The sequence below is a fragment of the Chenopodium quinoa genome, unplaced genomic scaffold (genome assembly GCF_001683475.1).
Source record: "Chenopodium quinoa cultivar QQ74 unplaced genomic scaffold, ASM168347v1, whole genome shotgun sequence".
In the NCBI taxonomy this organism is placed as follows: domain Eukaryota; kingdom Viridiplantae; phylum Streptophyta; class Magnoliopsida; order Caryophyllales; family Amaranthaceae; genus Chenopodium; species Chenopodium quinoa.
In genome coordinates, this window is record NW_018744662.1 from 2,369,434 (window position 1) to 2,393,090 (window position 23,657).

At 34.9% G+C, this 23,657-nt stretch overlaps 1 protein-coding gene and 1 pseudogene across 1 annotated transcript; one reads left to right on the forward strand and one right to left on the reverse strand.

Annotated features, from left to right (window-relative positions):
* Nucleotides 1–2,868: 2,868 nt before the first annotated feature.
* LOC110702013 (endoplasmic reticulum-Golgi intermediate compartment protein 3-like) lies at nt 2,869–13,427 on the forward strand. Its single transcript, XM_021879651.1, has 12 exons — nt 2,869–3,017; nt 3,213–3,349; nt 4,301–4,383; nt 4,468–4,543; nt 4,690–4,757; nt 6,884–7,001; nt 7,870–8,051; nt 8,151–8,234; nt 8,961–9,107; nt 10,214–10,322; nt 10,420–10,539; nt 12,956–13,427. Exons 2-12 carry the CDS (start codon nt 3,262–3,264, stop codon nt 13,024–13,026), a joined length of 1,146 nt encoding a protein of 381 aa, XP_021735343.1. The 5' UTR covers nt 2,869–3,017; nt 3,213–3,261; the 3' UTR covers nt 13,027–13,427.
* Nucleotides 13,428–14,552: 1,125 nt separating this feature from the next.
* On the reverse strand, nt 14,553–23,392 carry LOC110702012 (annotated as a pseudogene).
* Between the last annotated feature and the right edge of the window lie 265 nt (nt 23,393–23,657).

Below are 23,657 nucleotides of genomic sequence, written 5' to 3' on the forward strand. Positions count from 1 at the left end.
CTAATCAAACTCAAATAACATACGATAATAAAAGTAAATTAAATATGACATATGATAATGAAAATAAAATTTGGGTGTCACTACGACCTTAAAGAACATACACGCCAAATTCAAAGAACATACTTTGTATTATTAAACCCAAAAAAACATATGTGTTTATCAACATATGTTAAATAACATACTGATCACACTCAAAGAACATATAATTTTAATTGAAGAACACACTGATCACACTCAAAGAACATATTAAAGGTATGTTCTTTGTTAAATATAGGTATGTTCTTTATCAAACACTATATGTCGTTCTTTCCGCCTTTTTTTTTTAACCCGGGTGCACCATGTTTAGTTCAACTTAGTTGAAAATTAGATAATACCCTGGTTATTTAGTTCAATCACGTCCTAGAAATTATGGCGGAAAACTTGTGTTTAGTGCTAGTAGGGATGGGGGAGGGGCGGCGAGCCGACGAGGGAAAGGGTTGGGTGGGTAAGGGCGGTTCCGTAGGGAAGGGGAGGGCAGGGGTTTACTATTTAATTTTTTTGGATCAATCAAGGTTTAACACGTGTTAAGTAACTTGATATAACATGTTATTGACCTTTATTTATTGGTTTGGGATTGTTAGAAGAAATATACCCCAAAGTTGAGATTAAAATATTTAGAGAAAATCGGGTTAAGTTTGAAATTATTAAAACCATTATTTCTATTTCTTATCTCCAACATTTGTTTAATGAAAGTTTATCTCCAACAGTAGAACATACATTCCTTTCTAAAAAGAGAAGGTTTTGTGTGACTCCGTTTCACGTGAGTCCAGTTTATAACACACTTCCCTTATCACAAACCACAACCCCTGTGGCCACACACAACCCGGAATCAACCACTCCTTCCTCCACGTTGGTGATGATGCCGCCATCTTCGACTTACTCATTGCCATCACCCTCCCTCTTCCCCCTAAATTATGAATGTTTTTGCTACTATTCATAGAATGGCAAACGAAATGGAGTTCCCATCACAAACGAAACATTAATAGAGATGAAAGAATATCAAGATAAGAAGACGTTGAACCAAAATGACCGAGCTAAAGCAGCAATGTTAATGAAGAACACTGATGGTAAGGATGTGAGTGCTCACAACTTCGCCGCAAAGCTGGTTGATCGTTGTGGTAGTAGCGTAGTAGCGTTGCTACTAAGTGTATGATTTACAATGCAACTGGAGGTCCTATTACATTGGAAAACTCCGCCATTGATGCAACACCTTCATCACCAGGAAAATTTGTCTAATATCTAATTAATATTGTCTAATATTTGATCAATATTGTCTAATATCTAATTAATATTGCCTAATTTCTGATCAATATTGTCTAATTTCTAACAATTAAAACCCGAAAAAATACTATTAGATATAAGCTTTTGTTAGTCAGGAATAAGTTAATTTTCGTCAGAAATAAAATCATTCTAGTCAGGAATAAGTTAATTTTCGTCAGAAATTAAATATTTTCTGTTTGTATGATCGGACTCACGTGAGTCCATTTTACACAATACTTTACGTTCTGGGAAAATAAGTATATAAATAAATAAATAAATAAAAAGTGGAATAGACATTCACTTACCTCAATTCATGGTAGAAACTAGAAAGCACAATAATACTACATACTTCAATACTTCAACATTTGACAAAAAAATTAGTACTCCCTCTGTCCTCAAAAGTTGGACCATTTTTTTTCCAAAATTCAACCCTTTTGGCCTAATTTTAGTCCCAAGATGATCGATCCATTTGTACTAAAATATCTATCAATTTACATTAATATTTGTGCATAATTAGCTTCTCTATCTAAAATTTTATTTTTTTCATTCTTATGGGGACGGAGGGAGTAGTACTAAAATTACAATTTATTGAGCGATTTCCGTAAATAATGCTAAAATAAAAAATAATTCCGTGTGTACGTTGCTTTAAAAAATATTTCCCACTATACCGTCCACGACGTAGGCTCGGATTTTTGGTTCGTTTTTTGGCTATTAATAAACCGCTAATAAAGATTGCGGTTCTACACAAATTAGAACCACTAATGGTATTAGAGGTTCTTCAAATAGAACCGCTAATACCATTAGAGGTTCTTCAAATAGAACCGCTAATACCATTAGCGGTTCTATTTAAAGAACCTCAAGAACCGCTAATGGTATTAGCGGTTCTATTTGAAGAACCTCTAATACCATTAGTGGTTTGATATGAAGAACCTGTAGTGGTTAGAGGATCTTTAAATAGAACTTCTAATGGTATTAGCGGTTCTATTTGAAGAACCTGTAATGGTTAGAGTATCTTTAAATAGAACCTCTAATGATATTAGCGGTTCTATTTGAAGAACCTCTAATACCGTTAGCGGTTCTATTTGAAGAACCTAAACATTAAGCCTAATAAGTTACCGAGTATTTTAAGTATAAACCGCTAATGACATTAGCGGTTTTAATAAATGAACCGCTAATGATATTAGCGGTTCTTTTTTAAAATCCGCTATTGTTATTAGCGGTTTATAGCCTCGGATTTTACAACCCTACACTAATCCTACGTGTACGGTATCACGGGAAATAGTTTTAAAACTGACATATATACGGAATTATTTTTTATTTTAGCATTATTTACGGAAATCGCACCAATTTATTACATCGTTGTGACACACTCTAGATTTAAAATAAAAAATAGAGTACAAGGGTAATACTTGTTTAAGATATTTTTTCAAGGAAATGGTTAGGACATTTTTTTTGTTTTTTGAGGAAATAGTTTTGAGGAAATGGTTAGGACATCAATTAACCAAAACAAATTTTTGAGAAAATTAACCATTTTTTATTTTATTTTTTAAAAAAACGCCTTTAAAAAATTAGCTTGAATATTGTGGAAAAATAATAATTTACCGGCAAAAACAGAAACAATCCAAAGTTGTATCTAAATTTCAACAGATCCCCACTTGCTCCGTTACGATCTCTCTTCTCACCTCTTCGCCGCCGCCATTACCTCCGTCATCACTCCGGTAACTCTCTTTCTCCCTCTTCTTCCTTACCCAATTAATTAGATCATCTTCGTTATTCTTTATGATTCATAAATTCTCATATATTATGCAATTTTCTGTGTATAATTTTACATCATACTCTCAATTTTCCCAGTAATATTGTCTTTTTCTGCATTGCAAATTATTCAATAATTCTGTAATTTTAATGTTGAGCAGGTAATTTCATCCAAAAGGGTGTTAATTATATTGTTATTGGGGTGGAATTATGGGGGTTAAGCAAGCTATAAAGAGGCTTGATGCATTTCCTCGTGCTGAAGAACATTTGTTGCAGAAGACACAATCTGGCGCTATTGGTATAATTCCTTATTTTTTGCTTTTAAAGAGATTGCGCTTTGATTTTTAGATTCATTGTTTCCGGTTTTCGGGTTGTAAATTGTGACGAAAACCCTATTTTGATGATGGGTTTTAAGTTGGGTGAGGTTATGTTAGCTCTGATTTGAAATGGGGTTCTTATATTTTAGCTTGCAAAGTTGTTTTATTTGCTGGATTTTGGGTTATTTTGTTGGTGTTATGTCATTGTAGACACTCATGTGAGTAGTGTAGTGATGAAAATAAAAACATCCAACAACAATGCCTGCAGAAAATTTAAGATGATATCTATGGTAGTAGAGTTGAAGTGAGCAATGGTGTCTAATGTTTATACCCCAAATATGAATCGTTATGCTGGGAGGATGAATAATTCTGCTTCAAATTGTGGAAAAGTACATTTTATATATGTAGTATCGCATTTTCCAGTACTTTTTATTAATGACCTTAAGATTTAGTTTCACCTAACACCGTCGTTTCATGGATTTTGTGAGATTTAAACGACGAGTATAATGTTTCAAAAAAAAAAAAAACAAAAAAACAAAACAAAACAATGAGTATAACTTTTAAAATAAGTTCCCTGCCTCACTTCCAGTTATATGATATGGTTTTGTGGGTCACACTTGACGTTCAAAACTCATGATCTTCGTCAAATGGTAGTGTGGACTGAATAACATGCTTTATAAGGTTCATGATTGAAAAAAAAGTTTGTAAAAAGGTAGTGGTACTCCATAAGAAAGGTAGTTTATTAGGTCAGCTAATGGGTAGTGCAATTTCTGGCCAACCAAGTGAAAACTAATGGTTTTCTTTGCTTAATATAGGCTAAAACTATTGTAACATTTAACTTTCTCGTTTTCCAACCTTCTCTTATTATCTCATTTGTCACACAGAGACTGTTGTACGTATGGATGGCTAACCTGTCTTTTTGGGTTTTACAGTTTCTATTATTGGCCTGGTCATTATGGCCACTCTGTTCATACATGAGCTTAGATATTATTTGAGTACCTATACAGTTAATCAGGTTAGTTGTTACCTACATTTACTTGTCGCTTTATTATGGCCATTTGATTATTATGTGCAATTAATTACAGCTTTTTGTTTGTAGATGTCTGTGGATTTGAAGCGTGGTGAAACACTTCCTATACACATAAACATGACATTCCCTTCCTTGCCATGCGATGGTTAGTATGGATGTTGTGATTTTGATCATTCTTGTTTTGTTATCATTCCTTCTGTCCCTGCCACCACTTGTTTTTTGTGTAAATGGTGAACTTGGCATTCTTATCTGTTTTCAATTTTTTCATGATGTAACCTTTGTTTTGCACAGTTCTCAGTGTGGATGCTATAGATATGTCAGGAAAGCATGAAGTGGATCTTGATACAAATATATGGAAAGTATGTTATGCTTCATCCAGATTTATGATTTATGATGGCCTGATTTTCCAATCCTTGGCACTAATTGTTTTGATTGTTACAAATCCATGAATATCTTCCTTGTGGTTTTGTGTGTCACATAACTAAAGGTGGATGTTCTTGTTCTTTATTTCTTGTCCTGTGAGATAAGATTTCATTGCTGAATACAGATACAAAGCTAATTGAGCATGAGTAGTTGCATGGAATAATCAGTGGATTAGATCTCATGGAGTGAGACTCAATATCACGCTGACTTTGCAGGAACTTTATATTTCCGGAACAAGAACATCTCATTTCATTACTTGGTTTCTAGACAAATACAGAGCCTAAATAAAATCACTTTACATTGTTCTATAAGTTATGAGAAACTTTATCAAGTGTCATGAGACATGTTTTAAAAAATGTTATTGGACGAGTAAGTATATATGGGATAAAGGCTTTGATTGATTGATTGATATTGGATGAGTAAGTATAGACTTAAATTTGTTCTTCTTAGGAATATGTTCTTCTTAGGAATATGTATGCCTAGCCCACCTGCAACATTTGATGTAAATATTGTATCTTGGACAACCTACCTCCTCCCAAAAAGATTTATTCTCCTTTTGTAAGGTCTAAGGATGATAAAAGAATCCACCACCGCCAATCAATCATGAACATTTTGTTTATTATATGCTTATTAATTGGTTTGTCTAGTGCCTGAGGGGGCAAGGACAGCCGTTGGGGGGGGGGGATAAAAGGGCTGATCCAGATTTTAGCTTTTCACTTGAGGATGATGTTTGATGAGTAATTAGGCACAAGGGTAATTAAACACATAAACCATATTGAAGTCCCATTCACGTACAAATTACAATATAAGGTTGGTTTTGTTTGTTGAGATTTTCTTATTTGAGGATGTAGTCAAACTTGGTGTTGAGATTCTGACTCCAAATGAACTAAATTAACACTCAAGTGATGAAAATTTTGCACAACTTGCTAGGCAATTCCTAATTCTATCAATCAGTCAAAACTTCAAAATAACATAAAATGACATGCCTTTTAGTTGTGTAAAAACCAAAATAACTAGACTTCTAACTACACTGAAAGACTAAATCAATTACAAGTTTCTTTAGGCGTGGGCTTACAAAATTATCCGTTATAAAATAAGAAGCAAAATCTTACCAATATATGTACCTAAACTTGTAAACCAAAATCAATAATTTGTTGCCAGTTGTGTTAAAGATAAACCTATACTAATATAGTGAGTATTAAAAAGTGTAGTATGTAAGTTTATGTGCCACCACATGGAACCCTTCTCATGCCCTAGGATCATGCCATGTCATCTTTTTTACTAAAGGACATGTACTAGCAATGACAAGAAAAGGTGCTATAAGTAGGCTGTGAACTTGAAGCCAACAAGAATGGATTTAGAAGTCTTTCTGTCTTAGCTATCTATTCACTTTGCTTTTGTATTCTACCCACATTTATTTACCTTGGATCAAAAGATTTTTTATTATCATTTTTTGCACTAGGTAGTAGCTATAAGCCAATTCAAATTTCATTACTTAAAAAGTACAACAATTTTGTAGTTACAAAAAATTATGTAATAGTTTTCCATATGTCACAGATTACAAAATAACATGATTTTCCCTTCAGTATTCCATAGTTATTGAGCATTTTTGGATGATCATATATACATACACATCAGACATCATGTGATTCTCCAAGTAGAAAAACCTAACAGGACAAAGACTAGTATTAATGAAAAAGTATCACATTCATGGTATTAAGTCTCGGCCGCATCACTACATTGCAACCGCAATGTGAAGGATTCTGAGCTTACTGCCACCGAAATATTAGGCCACAACAACCACATTCCACCTGCATTGCCTATGAAAGTGATTACGTGACCATTATCACAACTGTGACCACATCCAAGCCTCAAAACCATGGTCATCATATACAAGCTAAGATAACATATATAAAGGCTTTTAAGACAATCTTCAAATGAAAAAATAAAAGCCAAACTCGTTTATCCAGCACGTGCAAACACTGCAATAGTAATATAGTACAATATGATTCTGTTGGAAATAGACATTATTTACTAACACATCCCCTTTGATATTTTGCAGCTTCGTTTGAGTAGTGATGGCCATATTATTGGAACTGAATATTTGACTGATTTGGTGGAGAAGGGCCAGTCCCATGATCATTCTCATAGCCATTCTCATGGCCATTCTCATGACCATGGTAAAACTTAATACTTATGGTGCATTACATTTTCTTTGTTATTTTAGGAATAGATGGATTTTAACTTCTCTTACTTATTTCATATGTACTAAGCAATATTTTCCTAAAGGAAAAATAAATTGCTGAATAGTGTATAGCTTCAAATTTCAAAAAGGTTCTCCCTATAGTTAGGAATTTCGTTATTTTACTTCCAATTTTTATTTACATTAATTTCATTTTGTTCCACCCACCTTTACTTTCTTCCTGTAAGGTAAATCTGTTATTTCTTTTTCCCTCCCTTGGCCCATCAAATGGGACTTATTTAAATCCATCAAGTACACCTTAGTCTTTTTCTCTCCTCCAAAACATAGGGGTTTTCTCACATGGGTGGTCCCTCTTTCCTCTTATTGGTCTTTCCAGCAAATGAATGTATAACAAAAATAAATGAGTAATAACAAGAAATTATTTTGGCTTGAAGAGTAATTATACTCCCCAAGTGATATTGATTTAGATGTAAATAGTTGTATTCAGAATATTATTATTGAAGTACAATACACATAAACGTAAGCTATTTGAAAAGAAAACTAGAAGAATTTTTTTATATATGTAAACAATATTACATTCATACTTTATAAATTTGGCATCTGTGATTGTAGTTTCTTGTATGTATCATGGGTACAATAGAGAGGCTCAGACTTCTTCCACCTTTTGTTTACCTTGACCAAAGCATTTCAGGGGTTTCTTCTCTTTTCATCAATTGCAATGGGTTGATAATTTATCAAATTCCCATTTTAGAAGTTATGATGACATGCTTGATGCTCCCTCCTTAGAAATGGTTTGGCTGTTAGCATAGACACACTAATTATAGCTAAAGAACATTTCTTGGCAGGTCATGTTAAACATCAACCTGAGGATTCTAAAGATCAGCATGACCACAAAGATGAGCATGGTGATGATAAAGATAAGCATGAAGATTCAAAACAGAAAAGTCATCTGCAAAGCTTTGATGAAGAGACTGAAAACATTGTAAAAAAAGTTAAGCAGGCAATGGCAAATGGAGAAGGCTGTCGGGTATTTGTCTTTTTTTTTTTTTTCAAATGCATTTATCTATAACAGTGGTTTAACTGTGATAAAGCAACTAATGAGTGAATGAACTTATATCTTTCACAGGTTTATGGTGTTTTAGATGTGCAAAGGGTTGCTGGGAATTTTCATGTATCAGTTCATGGACTGAACATTTTTGTTGCGCAGATGGTGAGATCTTGTGAAATTAGAACAATTGATGCACTTGTAATTTACAATTTTTGCAGATGTAGCTGCTTAAGTCACAAGTTTTTTCTTGGATAGTTTTCTTTGTACTGATGTAGTTGGTCATGATTGGTAATTGAAGTTACAATCCATTACAACTTCCACATTAGGTTGCTTTATGTAAGTTATGGAAGTGGAAATTGTGTCCTTTTGCTTCTGAAATTCTATTATGTACACTCAATATGTGAGGATTTTGTGCCATATTATTAGTTTATCTTGTTAGGAAGAATTTCAGGCTCTGCACCCATGCCCATTGTTAAAATATGCAGCAAATTATTCTGCGAGTGAAGGAATGCATTTCTGTGGAAGGGTGGTTGAAATAACTTGACATGTAAAGATTATGTAAATATGGAAATATTTTTGGCTTGTAGTCTAAGGAGAATATAACTGCACATCTACACCTGCATGAAATATATGCAGCTAAATAGTGGATTGATGTTTGGTAATCTGAGGTGGGGTAGCTGATGCATGGATAAGGCAGGAACAACCCCCCCCCCCCCCCCAATCTTTCCTCTTAAAAAAGAATTCAAACAAGAAAATGTAAAGTAGAAGAATGGAAAAATGTAGATATGAGTTTCTGAATGTTGGATGTTGTAAAACATTTGACTGCTGTAATGTTCATTCTTAGCATGATGAGTGAAGTAGTAATCAAAAGTTCTTGTCTTTTGACAGATTTTTGAAGGATCTAATCGCGTTAATGTAAGCCACATGATTCATGAGCTATCATTTGGCCCAACTTATCCTGGAATTCACAATCCCCTTGATGGGACAGTTCGCATCTTGCGTGGTACTAGTGGTACTTTCAAATACTATATCAAGGTATGTTGGGTGTCATTTAATGCCACTTATGTCTTAGTCATTCTGTGAGCTCAATAAACACGTGTAATAAATATCTTTTCCATATGTTGCCTTTTGATTACCTGCATCTCAGCTCTTTAATGTTTTAATGGACAGTAAAATTTTAGTGTGACATGCTAATCACTGTCTAAGCTTCTTCTTTAAATTTCAAGCGGGCCTTGATTTTCAGGGTTTTTGGTGCTTCATCATGTATTATGCTTATGGCTCATCTATGATTGTTTATCTTTTATTTAAAGGACATTGTAAATCTTTTGGAGCATCCTACGGTGATTTTCTTCAGTTCAATTTAGACTTTACCTCATAACATTAAGTTGCCTACTACCGCTACTTATATAATCAATGATCGACCTTGTGTATTTACAGCGATGCCGCAGTTGAACTCTCATCCATTATCATTTCATTGAGTGTCATTTTTTTTCTCACTTTTATCTTACTTACAATTGTGAACTGGTGGATTAGTATTTTGTGAGTGTCAAATCATGGCTCTTCAGTTGTGCTGCTTGGTGCTTGCATTAAGTTTGTTATTGAGTTTGAGTGCTAGACGCATAGAATCCTCGTTAGGACTGAATGTGGCAATAATATTCCGATTGTGACACATAACATGGTCATAGTCTTACTGGGTAATAAAGTTTATAAATCTGCCAGAATATGATAATGTCCTTGTAGGTAGTTTTATATGGAAGTAACCGGAGGTGGTGTAACTGGGGAAGGCTGGCAGTACAAGAGAGGGATAAGAAATTTAGGTATACGAGCTTAGGCTTTGTTCCATGCTAGAATATGATTAAGTCCCTGATCAGGGAGCTGTATTTCACATAACGTAAACAATGTTTGCGGTATAAATTAAGGATTAAAACTCTAGAGTATACATAACTTAGGAACTTAAATAAAATGTTTACCCATTACTGAGCATCATGTACCATCAAAAATTTGTCTGAGTTGATGCTTGCCTAATGTCAATGTGAGAGGATTTTTCTTTGAGTAGCTTTCCTTGCAGCCACCATCTTCATTATTTTGTCAGACAAGCACCCACTGGTTTCATGACTAAACTAAATCTGTTATTTTTGTAGATTGTTCCTACCGAGTACAGATATACCTCGAAAGATGTGTTGCCTACCAATCAATTTTCTGTCACAGAATACTTTTCACCTATGAAAGACTTTGATAGAACATGGCCAGGTTGGTAATGAAGCAAGTAAAAAACCTATGTTTTAAAGGTGCTATTTGTTCTTCCCTGCTGCCTATTTTTCTAAACATTTTGTATCATCTTTGGCAGCTGTTTACTTCTTGTATGATCTATCACCTATCACTGTAACAATCAGGGAAGAACGCCGCAGTTTTCTTCATTTCCTCACTAGGCTTTGTGCAGTATTAGGGGGTACCTTTGCTTTGACAGGTATGCTTGATTGCCTATGTCCTTGCTGGTTAATCTTATACTTCTTCCAATTAGAATTATTTGCAACATTCTAACTTTTACACTATTCACATGCTCTACTTGGACCGTCTTTGGTGATCTTTACTTGTGAAAAACAGTCATGTGAACCTTGTTAGATGTGTCATCATATAAAATTAGAATTATTTGCAACATTCTAACTTTTACACTTTTCACATACTCTACTTGGACTGTTTTTGGTGATCTATAATTATGAAAAACGGTCATGTGAGACCATGTTAGATGGGTCATCAACCATCATATAAAATTTTAAAAAATTCTTTCTTCTTTTTTTTTTTAATAATTATTGATAATAAGAGATATTAATGATTGAAGTTATGCATTGGCAAGTATGAAAGTAGTACTTCCTCTGATTCTCAATTGATGCATATTTTAGAGTTAGCAAACACACCAAAAAGAGAAGAGAGAGTATAGAAATTATCATAATTGGACATATGCTAACCTTCAACCATAGCATGTAAAAAAGTGGAGTTAGTCCCCACTTAAGTTGAGGGCAACATAGTAACTTTGCATATTAAATTTTACTACTCCCTCCGTTACGAGTTACTCGCAACAAAGAGGGAGTTTGCGGACTCCTAGGCAAAATTTCTTAAGTGTGTTTATTGGAAAATAAGGAATGTGCTTAGTATTAATCCAATAAAAAAACAAAAACAAAAACAAAAACTAAACACCAAGCACCACGAACGGAGCCCAGCACCACCCAACACACCACCACCCAGCGCACCACCAACTACCCCAGCACCACTACCACCTGCGAACCCAGACCCACAACCCCGAAACCCACCACCACAAACCCAGACCCACCCCGAAACCCATAACCCACGAACGCCAGACCCACTACAACCCACCACCACCCACCCCGAAACCCACAACCCATGAACGCCAGACCCACTACAACCCACCACCACCCACCCCAAAACCCATAACCTAAGAACCCAGCCAACAACCCCGAAACCCACCACCACGAACCCAGACCCACAACCGTTGAACCCGCTACATCCCACCACCACCCACCCCGAAACCTAATTCCCACGAACCCAGACCCACAACCACGAAACCCACCACCCACAACCCCGAAACGCACAACCCACGAACTCAGATCCACCGCCCACAACCCCGAAACTCACAAACCACCAACCAGCACCACCACCTATCACCAACCACCCACCAAGAAGCAGCAAGGAAAGGAAGAGAGAGAAAAAGGCGGCGACGACAAGCAAGATGGCATGGTTGCGATGGAAGTCGGTGGTAGAGTGGAGATCGGGGGAGATGACAAAGAGAGAGAAATTCTGGGTAGTTAGAGTGGAGATCCGGTGGTAGTAATGGTGGTGGTGGTGGTGGTGGTTGCCAATTAAGGGGGTGATGAATTTAGATGGAAGGAGAATGATTTTGGTAGAAATGCTTAAGTTAATCAATGTTAGGGTTTAAGTTAATAAGATAAAATTAGTAGTTTAATTAGGGTGTTTAGTATAAAAAGTAAGGGTAATGTTGTAAAATCATACAAAAAAATTTGCCATAAAAGGAAAGAAATAAGTTTGTTGCAAGTAATGTGTACCGGCCATTTTTAGTAATTGTTGCGAGTAATTCGTAACGGAGGGAGTAAAAAGAAAAGGGATGCATATATTGTGAAACATCCCAAAAAGGAAAGAGATGCATCAATTGAGAAACAGGGAAGTATTATCTATTTCTAAATGGAGGACTGCAGGTCTTATGAAGAACATTAGGTGCTTCACAAAAGCAGCAAAGATGAGAAATTTTCATCATTTTTTTTTTGTCTTATATGCTAAGGTTTCTAATGGATCTAAAATATCTTAATTGTGATTCAAGTCATCCACAATTATCTCAGGTCATTGCTGAACTAGCATTAATTTTGAGCAATTGTAATCCAATTGTTTTTCAGGGGACTTTGTAATAGATTTTTACAGAGTTTATACTCCAAATTTGGTTGCTCCTTCGTTTACTTATATGATTAGCAAACCCAAGAAGAGTTGCAAAGTCACTAATTTCCAAAATTCCAAACAGTGACTATTAGCATTCATATTTGTCTGGTGTCCACTTCCATAGTTGAAATTGACTATTGGAATCTGCAGATTGAAAAACCTAAAAGAAAAAAGGGGGCTCTATTATATTTTGCATCTGAAATTGTTTAGAAAGAACTTTGGCTCTTCATATTAGACACTGATCATGACATCTTGTTCAGATTGATTGGAAAAAACTTTGAACATGGTGCATGGGGCTACAGTATCCTGGGGGTGGGAGGTTTCGTGCATATACTGGCATTTGCATCTAGACTCCTAACATCTGTGTGACTGTGTATTCAATATCTGATCTGGTGCTTCCATTGCTGTTATTTTTGTAGGATTGCTTGATCGCTGGATGTACAGACTTGTTGAGATGGTGATGAAGCCAAATAAGAGGGGTGTAATTTAATATAATGGATATGTTAACGGAGTGGAGCCTTTATTGTGACATCATACAATTATGAGGAATGAAATGGAGATAGAATTCCCTCATCTTTGAATGATTTCTGTAGGCAATCAGATGTGGCATTATATTTTCAGGTATGCCAATGTGCCATATCCACAACTTCTCCTTAGAGTATGCCAATGTGCCATATCCACAACTTCTCCTTAGAGTTTTCAGGAAATACAAGTTTTAGGCTCATATCATAGCATTTGTAATGAAACTTTTTGTTATGAATTGTCAGTTAAAGCAGAGCAAGGTCAGAATAGGGTTTCTATGTTAACTTTGTTATTATATATTTATATGATTGTTTATCCGGGAAAAAAAACTCTAATTCTTTTATAAATGATCTTTTTGTTGTATTTTGAGGGTAGCCTATTCATTGTCAGAAGTCATAACAGAATGAAATTCAACAACACCCCCCCCCCCCCAAAAAAAAAAAAAAAAAAAAAAAAAAATCCCTTAGAGCATGACTTGTATCAAACACTAGTTTTAGTCCCGTACCACGCACGTTTTTACTAAATTTTATAGTGAATTATATTGTAACAATTATGTGGAAAAAAAGTATTACGAAGTATATTTTTAAAGGAAACAAAATAGCTAGAATTTCAATTTATGCTCATGCCAAAGACATCAAGATTAGTGACGCAAAAGACTTAACAAATCAAATAATATGAAAGAAATTTATGGACTATAAGGTTTTATACTACCCCTTAAAAAATATAAATTTTAGATCTGTACCCGTATAATACAAACATACAAGGATATATCTTTCGTCCATAATTTGTTGACATACTGACACAATATTTTATGCAAATTTATTTAATTTTTATTTTACTTTGTATAAAAATAATAAAATAATAAAGTTGGAGAAAATAAAAAGAAAGAAAACACATAGTCCTTAACTAAAATTCTATTCAAAATATGTATTACGTAATACATTAAATATGGAAAGAAAATACTATTAATTTGACCAAACAAAAAATCCAAAAAAGAAACAAAAAAAAAAAAGGCCGGAAAATATTTAATCAGGAGATGACACGTGTCATTCCTGCTTCACCTTTAGTATATAGTTATAGATAGATAGATGTAATAAGTCTTTGGGTTGGTACTTGACATGGATCAAATCTTGTCTAAATCTTTTTCTTTTGTGGCTTTGTCGTACACTTTCAAACGAGTCCATGTCACTTCAAGGGGTATAATCTACCTTTGCAATTACACTATTCATCATTAACTTCATGTATATCAATGCCTCCGACTATATTCCCACAGAAATATGTTACTGGCTGCATAGGGTCATGAAGCCAAATAAGAGGGTGTGGAATTTATTTAAAGTGTAGCCTTAACCATGCCATCTTCATACAATCCTGAGGAAAGAAACATAGATTGTATTTTCATTTTCCCTAACTTTGAATGACTTCTGTAAGAACTAGTAGTAAGAATTTTATGATTGTGCATAAACAAAGTAAGGTTGAAATCACAAGACAAACGCGTGTTGTAAAAGCTTCATTTACCAAAGTGGATGCCGACTAATTTAGTATATTAAAATCTTGGGGGTAATACCCTTAGATTGAATTTCGTCTACATCAATACCCTTTGTGGTTCTTGTTACACAAATATAACCAAAGCGGAGAATGAAACCAACTTACAAAGAGCAATAGAGGACAAAGTGGTGAGTTTACAAGGCCTAAGAAGGAAACACACAAACAACACTGAACAACGCTCCATGTATGAATCCACAATACTCCATCAAAGGCTTCTCTCCGTCTAACAAAAAATTAGTTACGGGACTGTCCAGGTTTTGGATAGTATCCCACCCCCATCTCCCTCGCTATAAAAAACTGGAGGGAAACGAAGGGAGAGGAAAAGGCAGCAGGCATCCTGAAGCATTTTCCCTCCGAAACACAGGCTAGAGCTCAAGATTACAAGGTTTTGAAATCCCTTTTTGTAGAACAAGGTGAGGAATGAAGATGTTGGAGAACGAAGCAGCTAGCAAGAATTTTGGTGTACACTGTACCTCTTGGCACCATTGGTCTTGGTTGGTAACAGTCTTTCAGTCAAGAACTCTGTCATCTTGTAGTATTGAAGCAGTTAGTATTGCATTGATGGTGCAGATGTCACTTCAAGGTACAATCTCTATGAGAACCGAGCAGCTGTCATTCTATCTTTGATATTCATGTTCGGTACATAGGAGATCACTGCAAGCATGGAAAATAAAGATGCACTGAGAATTGTTGTTGTAATAATAGCTAATAAGTCATGAACACAAACTATAAAAGATAAAATGTTTAAGCTTGGTCAGCAAATTACGTTGATCTAATTATATAGCAAGAACATACTCATCCAGTTCCTGCCACTGACAGAGTTCTGAAAGATTCATATACATGTAAATATGTCCCTAATTAGTCAAAACTACTAGAGAATTAGAGATAATGATTATAAAGACCTGCAGAGAAAACAATTTTCCAGGAATGCTAGATAGACGAGTAAGATTTTTACAAGCATGCTTGGATTGAAGGTAATACATTAAGGGAGTGATAAAAGTCGAACAAAAGATACTGAAGGTGATAAGTGATGGTTGCCCGAACACAAATTTAAGTCATTGTATCTCTTCTTTAATAAGTTCTGTCTAGCTTGCAGCGGCATTGATTTCTCTATATACATTACTTAACCAATTCTAACTCTTTCTGGGATAGACTGCATGGAGGTAGGATAATATTGAACTAGGGCCTATCACCTATGGTCCTTTAACCAAGTGCAATGAGTTAGTTTACATAAAATGTGTAGTTCATGTCACAGTTCAAATACATGTGAATTTTTCCATACTTTCAACTGATTTTCTTAAATTAAAATCTATAACAACAACAACAAAGCCTTAGTCCCGGTATGGTTTGGGATTTTGGGGTCGTCTAAACTGCTAACAAATCATTTTGGGACTAAGTATTTATTCAACCGATTCTCTTAAATTTAAATCTAATGCTAGTAAATGTGTCAATTTAGGAAGTGAACAGAGCCATTTAGCTAAAGACAATTAAACACCTTAAAAGTCTAATATCATACACTTCACAGAAAGCCTTTGCTTTTACCAATATTTTTCTTCTCCACATTTTCCTCCACAATATTGGGACTATGTTATCATTAGGCTGACAGTCAACAGATGGAATTTGTCTAACCCATGTACAATAGAGGATATTTTCATCAAGAATCTCAGGCCAAAACAGAAAGACAGATGAAACTACAGTCACGATAATGGTCATTAAGTTAATAGATTTGGTCTAGGGATAGTTCAGACCAACAGAACACATTGTAGATATTTTCAGAAAGAGGAAGTAAACTGCAGTTGGTTCTGCAAAAATTATTTAATAGGGGTAGTCAGGAAATAGAGCTCTGTGGAGTACTTAAAAAAGTAAAGAAACGACACAAGAAAACTAAAACACCCAAAATAGAGCAAGCTAACTAAGAGAACATAGTTTTATCACTTTTAGGAAGGCAATTAATGAACTTCGGAAGGGAATATAGGACTTGAAGTTTATAATACCTTCGATAAACCTCATTTCACATCTGTCTCAGGGACAGTGGATGAATTATCACAGTTTCTTATGATCTTATATTATCCATGGGCCCCAACGAGACTTCTTGAACATGCACAGGTTGATGATGCATGCGGTGTTGATGCTGGTGGATATGTTGATTATGATGATGATGATCTCGAAGGTGTTGCCTTGGCTGCCTGCTTCTATTTGTAGGATGAAAAAACTGTTCAGAAGAACTTGCTCTCCATCTAAGGCATTCCACAATTAGGGCATTTGTGCTTATTGCAATTCCAAATCCAGTAAATGAGGAAAGAAGAACGGACAGAAGTGGAGCAACATTAAGCTGTATTAAGACACGTGAATAAGTAAGCGTGTTAGAGCTTGTCATTTAATCAATAAACGCGTAGACTGTATTGTCTGATGTGGGAGTTTCTCTTACCACATTATAGAAGATATGAGCAAAGAGGAGCACAATTGCAAACTGGAACGAAGCATATGCCCAAATGTATCCCTTGTTAACTGCATCCATGAAAGCAAAAACTTTTGAAAGATGAGAATCTATATAAATTGAAGTGAACTCAGCAGATTCGAGCAGAAGATCTTACCTATGGTAGATGCTATCATAGCAGATAGAAGACCAAGAACACACGCAAAAGGTAATGATATGGCCAGAGCACGTGCACCAAGATCTGACACCTATGTATGTGCAGAACTTAATGTCAATCCAATTGGAACATAATGATAAGAACGCAATAGCCAATAGCAGTCAGGACTGGGGAATTAAGATGAAAAGAAAGGATTGGAATATCTTCAATTGGTATAGTAACTATGGTAAGTTTTTTCTCCTGAAAAAAATAGTCTAATCGTCTACAATAAAATTTTGTTAATAATATAATTTATTTTTCCTATGAGTGCATCTGCATGGTGCAAATAACAATTACAAAGTACTTGCATTGCCCAATAAAGCTAAGAATCCAGGTCAAGCTTATGGCATCATTTGGCCTTCGGCAATTCAAATAAATAATAACAAAGCTTATTGATAGATAAAAGATAAAACAACCAAAAGTTTGAGTCTAATAATCAAATACAACAGCTAAAATCAAATCAATTTTTCAGATATAAAAAAGGAAGGAACTTCTACCAAAAGTTGCTCCAAAAAGCAAAAATACGCTAGCATGCTCACTAACACAAGAACCGGAATATCATGCCAGATCCTGCAAACAAAATGAAGGGGAAAAAATCTATCAGATTCAGTTAACAATTTCACCTATAATGCACTATACAGATAATCGTTCATCAAAACAAGTACTGGTCTGTATCAGTGATCAACAGCAAAGACTATATTGTCAACTTTTTGTCTTGTATAGCATACTACACATTTCCACATACATCATACTTAGTAAGTTTTCTCTATATGTACTAAATCTACCAGTAATTGGCAGTTACATTATCGCAAGACAGTAAAAAGTTACAATTATGCAGAAGCCTCCATCGTAACATGCTTAGCATACAAAGCAGTAGCATCTATGAGAAGAAAATTAAGATGATATCACTCCCTGAAAAGAAAATCTGGATTCTAGCACACGGAAAATTTGAAGACTTTCCATTTTCTCCATGCAACACTTTCCAATTTATCCAACATTTTCAGACCAAATTGATATTATGTAGTATTTTACAGAATATAAAATAAACTTCTGTTTTCACATTATATTTCTGATTTCTAAATTCCATTAAATTAGCTTTTCTTCTTCATATTATCTAGCAATTCATTTTATAATACCAAATCAATATTTTGCCAGATCTGAAAACCAAAGCAATAGCTGACAGCTCCTGAATTTTGTACATGTCCTTAAAAGACATGTTTTAGAGGTATGCAGAGTCAAGAGATTCACTTCAATTGAGACAATACAGATTAGATCACAGTGACAAATCAGCCAATTCTAATTGATTCTGAGATAGAATTTTTCTTGTTTTCCCTGTACTTTTAGCCAGCTCACAGTCTCACACTAAAGGTAGCTTAAACAAAGTTGCAATATTGGAGCAAGTTGTCCCCACTAACTTGCCTGGTATGCGGGACTTGCGTATTCTCTCTGATGATCGGTGGCCTGGTCTGGACAGGACGAGGAGTTGGTAGCCTCAACAAAGTCACAGGTAGATTTCTCACATCTTGCTTGCAGACATCACATATTTTATTTCCTTTGATAGTAAACCACTTTACAGCACATTCCTTGTGAGCAAGTGCAAGCTCACCTTTGCAGCTGCACTCCAACTTAAATGTTACACCTTCTTCCCCTAATTCAACCAAACATATCCTACAAACAGCTTCTTCTTCAGGGATGTCTTCACTGGCATCTTTATCACCTAGAGTTCCAGATCACAGCAAACAATAGATGAAGTTGTATGTATATTATTTTCACCATCACATAACTGCTGAAAATAAAGGCTAGAATTACATCTGTTTAATAAGGTAAATGAACCTCCAACCCAACAAAACAAAGTAATGTCTTCATTGTTTTTATCAAATGGAGGTATTTTAAGAAATTCAATTGTAATCTACTACATGGTAGGTTGTTATCAAAGTTTCAGTGGAGTAATATTTCAGAAGAGAGCAGCCCTACAGAATAATAAACCTTCCAATCTTCCATCCTATTTGTTTTCTCCCCATATAAAATGGAAAGTAAATGCGTTAAATAAGAGAATTTTGGTAGAGTTCCGATCATTTATGTTGATAATGTAAATTAGATATTAACTTGAGGAAGCATTGGATTATTTATTTATTTTTTGAAAAGGTACCTATTCCTCTATGGCAGAGAAATTACAAATGAATAAAAAGGGCCGACTTTTTCCAAATAATTTCCATTATTCTTTAATTATTGCAACACATAAAGCAAACTTTAGACCATTAAAATCTTAATTATGATTAAGTAAAAAACTGAAAATTATGAAAAGTTAATAATAATTTGGAAATACACATTGAAACAAATCAAACAAAGTTCTACATAGAATTTATTACGTTAGTAAAAACACACACACACACACACACACTCGATCAAAGTTTGCAAAGTTTGACCACCAAAAAGATATGTTGCAAGAGTTGCAACTATAAAAGAACAGAGGAAATATATCTGACAATTGATATTGGACAGATCAGGTATAAAAACTATTGGGTAGTGGATATAACTGAGAATAAAAAGTGAACTACTTTGGGAAGTTGACAATGTTGGTTGACAATGTTCATTTTGTTTGTGAAGCACTGAAGACCAAAGAAGTGTATTATTCCTAATTAATGTAATGCAAACACTGATTTTGTATACATTTAGGTAATGCGAACACAGTTCTAAGTCTAAAAATGCATTTTTGCACAGGAGGCGAACTAAAACATTTTCATATACTAGTTACCTGGACAAAATGTTAACATGACATTACATCAAGAATTCCTTGGTGAGTTTTCCTCAAAAAAAGAATTCCTTGGTGAGCATTAATTCCACAACCCAAATCCTCGGACACACAATCAAACGTGAGGAAAGAAACTGGCAAAACAATTATTAGCATATTGAATTGCTAAAGCTGTTATTTTTATGGTCCTTGTACTCTTTGTACGCCTCTAAGTAAAAAAGTGTTCGAACTATGTGTCAAAATAGCAACTTTTAGGATAATAATCACTGAGTCAACAAGTGCTGTGACATATAAATTCTACATCCCATTGTTTGGTTATAAAATATACATTATGAACAAAGAAACAGAACGAAATGACAAGGAAATGGAAACGAATTGGAAAAATGCACTTTTTAAGCCATTCTAGGTCCAATTAATTGACCCAGTCATTACTTGGAAAAGTGGTAGAACTGTATGAGTAGTAGATCCATCAGTTATGAAATGGACTAATAAAGTATGCTTTATCGAAAATAACAGTAAAAGATTGAACAGCAGAACATACCTCTTTAAACTAGACTACAATTCAGATTTATAAGTAGTATATCCATCATTTATAAAACAAATTTTAACCCAATATAATCCTTCTACAGTTCTGATTTTCATAGCACGGAAAGGTAGAAGGCAAAATAGTTTTCACCCATACTGTGTCAAAGTAGCATGATTAGTGAAAAGTTTTCAAGCTTAAACTACCATGCACATACCACTTTCTCCAGTTGCAGCATCATTTGGCAAAGAAGTATCAACTTCCACTTGATGAGGTGTCACTGGAACAACACGGATTACACCTCCTGTAGAACCCACTCTTTTTAAGCTTGCATTTTTTACATTAACTGGAACAGAAAATGAGCGTTTCATTGGCAGCTGTGCTTCTTGGGTCTGGATGAAAATAAATCACATACTCAACAACATAGGTCGACAGACTAGTTCTCATATGAATACAACATAGTAACTGAAACAATATGGTCCAAGCTCAAATTAACTAAAAATAAGTAAATAAAAACCAAGAATGTAGCACTCACTGAGTCACTAAGATGGTTGACAGGATATACATCCCTTTCCTGCCCAGACTGGGGACCTGAATTTGCAATGGGCGTAACTGGTAATGAACATGCTCTCTTGGTTGAAGGAGAAGAAAAAAACCTTGTTTAGAGAGAATGACCTTGAAGTAGAAGGCTTGTCCATAGTAGTGTCAGACTTTGGTATGTTTGAGAAAATTAGGAATGTCTTTTCACCATCCTGAGAGCAAGTCTTAGAGCAGAGGCTTCTCTGTGGAAGCATGTTTCTCACAGATGATTTGATCCCGGTTGAGCAAGGTCTTGGTGGCAATCCTGCTCTGGTGGAAGAGGGACTCGAAAAGGTAAGAATATCTGTGTTTTTCATATTAGAGAGCACATTCTCTAGAGACCTAGCTGGAATTTGCAGATGAGATAGGTTTGGACGTCTTGATTGACGAGCTAAAGAGCTCTTATCAATGTGTTCACCCTGAGCAGATGACAGAAATATATCATAACACAATTCAGCAATGCGAAAACTGACAGCTATAGCTTATAAGAGCATACAGTAGTCCTAAAAATTGTTAACAAAGCTAATGCTGAAGTAGCAAGCACACTCTAACAACTTAGTTGAGGATGGCAGAATTTAAAAGGTTAGAATTTTGCAATAGACTCCAAATGCTTAATTATATAATGCTGGAGAGGCCAAGAGTTACCAGTAGAAGAGAATTAAACATGCAAGTCATCAGGTATTATCATAAGCTGCAGCTAACCACTCCTAAGTCCCAAATTAAGGAGTATGAGGATTAATCACGCCGCATAGAGGTCATTGCCATTGAGACTAGTACAACTGGCCTCCCCCAATAACTCCTGCAGGTATCACTTAATTCATCAATAAATTAGTTACCCTCAAGAAACCTCCTGTCTTTTGAGATGTCATATTGTACCAATGAGGAATACTCACTCAAGTTGTTAAATTCTGAGGGCTGAAACATTTTCCTTACATTAATGTCACCCCGGCTAATTGGCATATTTCATTCCTATAACCTCATTCAGTAATTCCATCCCAATGACTTCATAACCACACCAGATTGGCCATACAAGTGCATTTTTACAACTGAATCTCCGTCTGTTAAGTATGGGGCTCATCAACAGAGAGTCCACTTCGCAAAGTCAAAAGGAGGTTCCACCTTAAAACCATTGGCAATAGGGTGTAGTCCTAAGTAGTTAAACTCTTTCTTCTTTAATCAATGTGCGACATTCACATGTGTTGCTTGGATTACCCCGTAGCTAAACAAGTTTCCAATACCATCCTTAATCTTATACTCTCTATACAGTAAGTTCCACCAAGCAGCAAAGCAAGGTAACCTAACATGTCCACAGTTGCCACTTAGCCTAACAAACACCACTCCCCGAGAAGCACGAGGATGGAGATGGATTGTCCTTAATTGAAACCCAGACTGTAAAACCATTTCTTGGGATATTACCCCCAGAAGATTAAGCTTTTGAAAGTAGCTTCTCTGTATGATCCGAATTATAACTATTCATGTACAAGAGTGATTTGCAGCTAGATTTTAGTTACTGCATTTTCCTGAAAACCCAAGAAAACATAGGCCTGAAAAGGTGGTAATTTTATGCAACATTGAAAAATGCTCAAAACTAGTTGATCCCCACCTCTCAAAAAAAAAAAAAAAAAAAAAAAAAAAATCTATTCATTATTGATCAATCCCACACACATGAACCATAAAACCGCTAATTCGAAACAACAACGAAAACCCGAAATTTATACGTGAATTAGTTCTAAAATTGAGAAAACATATACTTCACACATAGTATTACTAATTTACTACTACTATCAAATTTTTACAGTTTAAACAGAAATAAACAAAAGGGGGCATATCAAATTACCTGATGATTAACAAGAACAGCATCAGATTCTATGAGCTCAATTCCAGAAGTTTCCATCACCCCTTCTCAAAACAATCCTAAAAAAACAAAAAGATTCAAACTTTCCCAAAATTTCTTCAGCAAAATTAGACAAAAACAAAGCGCCTGGCAGAGGAAAGAAAAAAAAAACAAAAAGAAAAAAAAAGGTGGGGGAAATGATGATGATTGTTGTAATTTACAAGAACAGTACAAAAGAAAAGGGTATCTTTTAGAGGATTTGGATCTGGGTAATTCATTACTAATTTCTTCCATAATTTTGTTTTTGATTTTTTTCTAATTTTTAATTGGAAATTACGCGCCAAGTTGGTTTGATTGGTTCGAGTATATGGAACCCCACAATCCAATATCAAAAATTAAATTAATTTTAGTGTTCATTGTTGTTTGTTTGTTTGTAGTAGTATTAAGGATTGTGAATCTTACTTTAATTTTGCCCTAAGATTTGTTTTCATCATCTTAGTGCTTTTTTGTGCTGTATCTATGTTAGACTCTTTTGGTCCATGTTTAGTCCACTATCTTTGACTCCTTTAGTCCACTTTTTTCAAACCATAATGTAGGGTATTCTCGTAATTGTACAAGTTATCTAGGGAGTACTTTGTATATGAGAGCCAGACACTCATATTAGGGTATGTCGTTTATTATACAGTTAATCCACAAAAAATAAAGCAGAATGAATAATTTGAATTTAAATCAC

Coding starts and splice junctions, on each gene's coding strand:
- LOC110702013 (XM_021879651.1), top strand. CDS start 3,262: ATGGGGGTTAAGCAAGCTATAAAGAGGCTTGATGCATTTCCTCGTGCT. Junction 7,002..7,869: donor TGGCCATTCTCATGACCATG/GTAAAACTTAAT, acceptor ATTTCTTGGCAG/GTCATGTTAAACATCAACCT. Junction 10,540..12,955: donor GGGTACCTTTGCTTTGACAG/GTATGCTTGATT, acceptor TTATTTTTGTAG/GATTGCTTGATCGCTGGATG.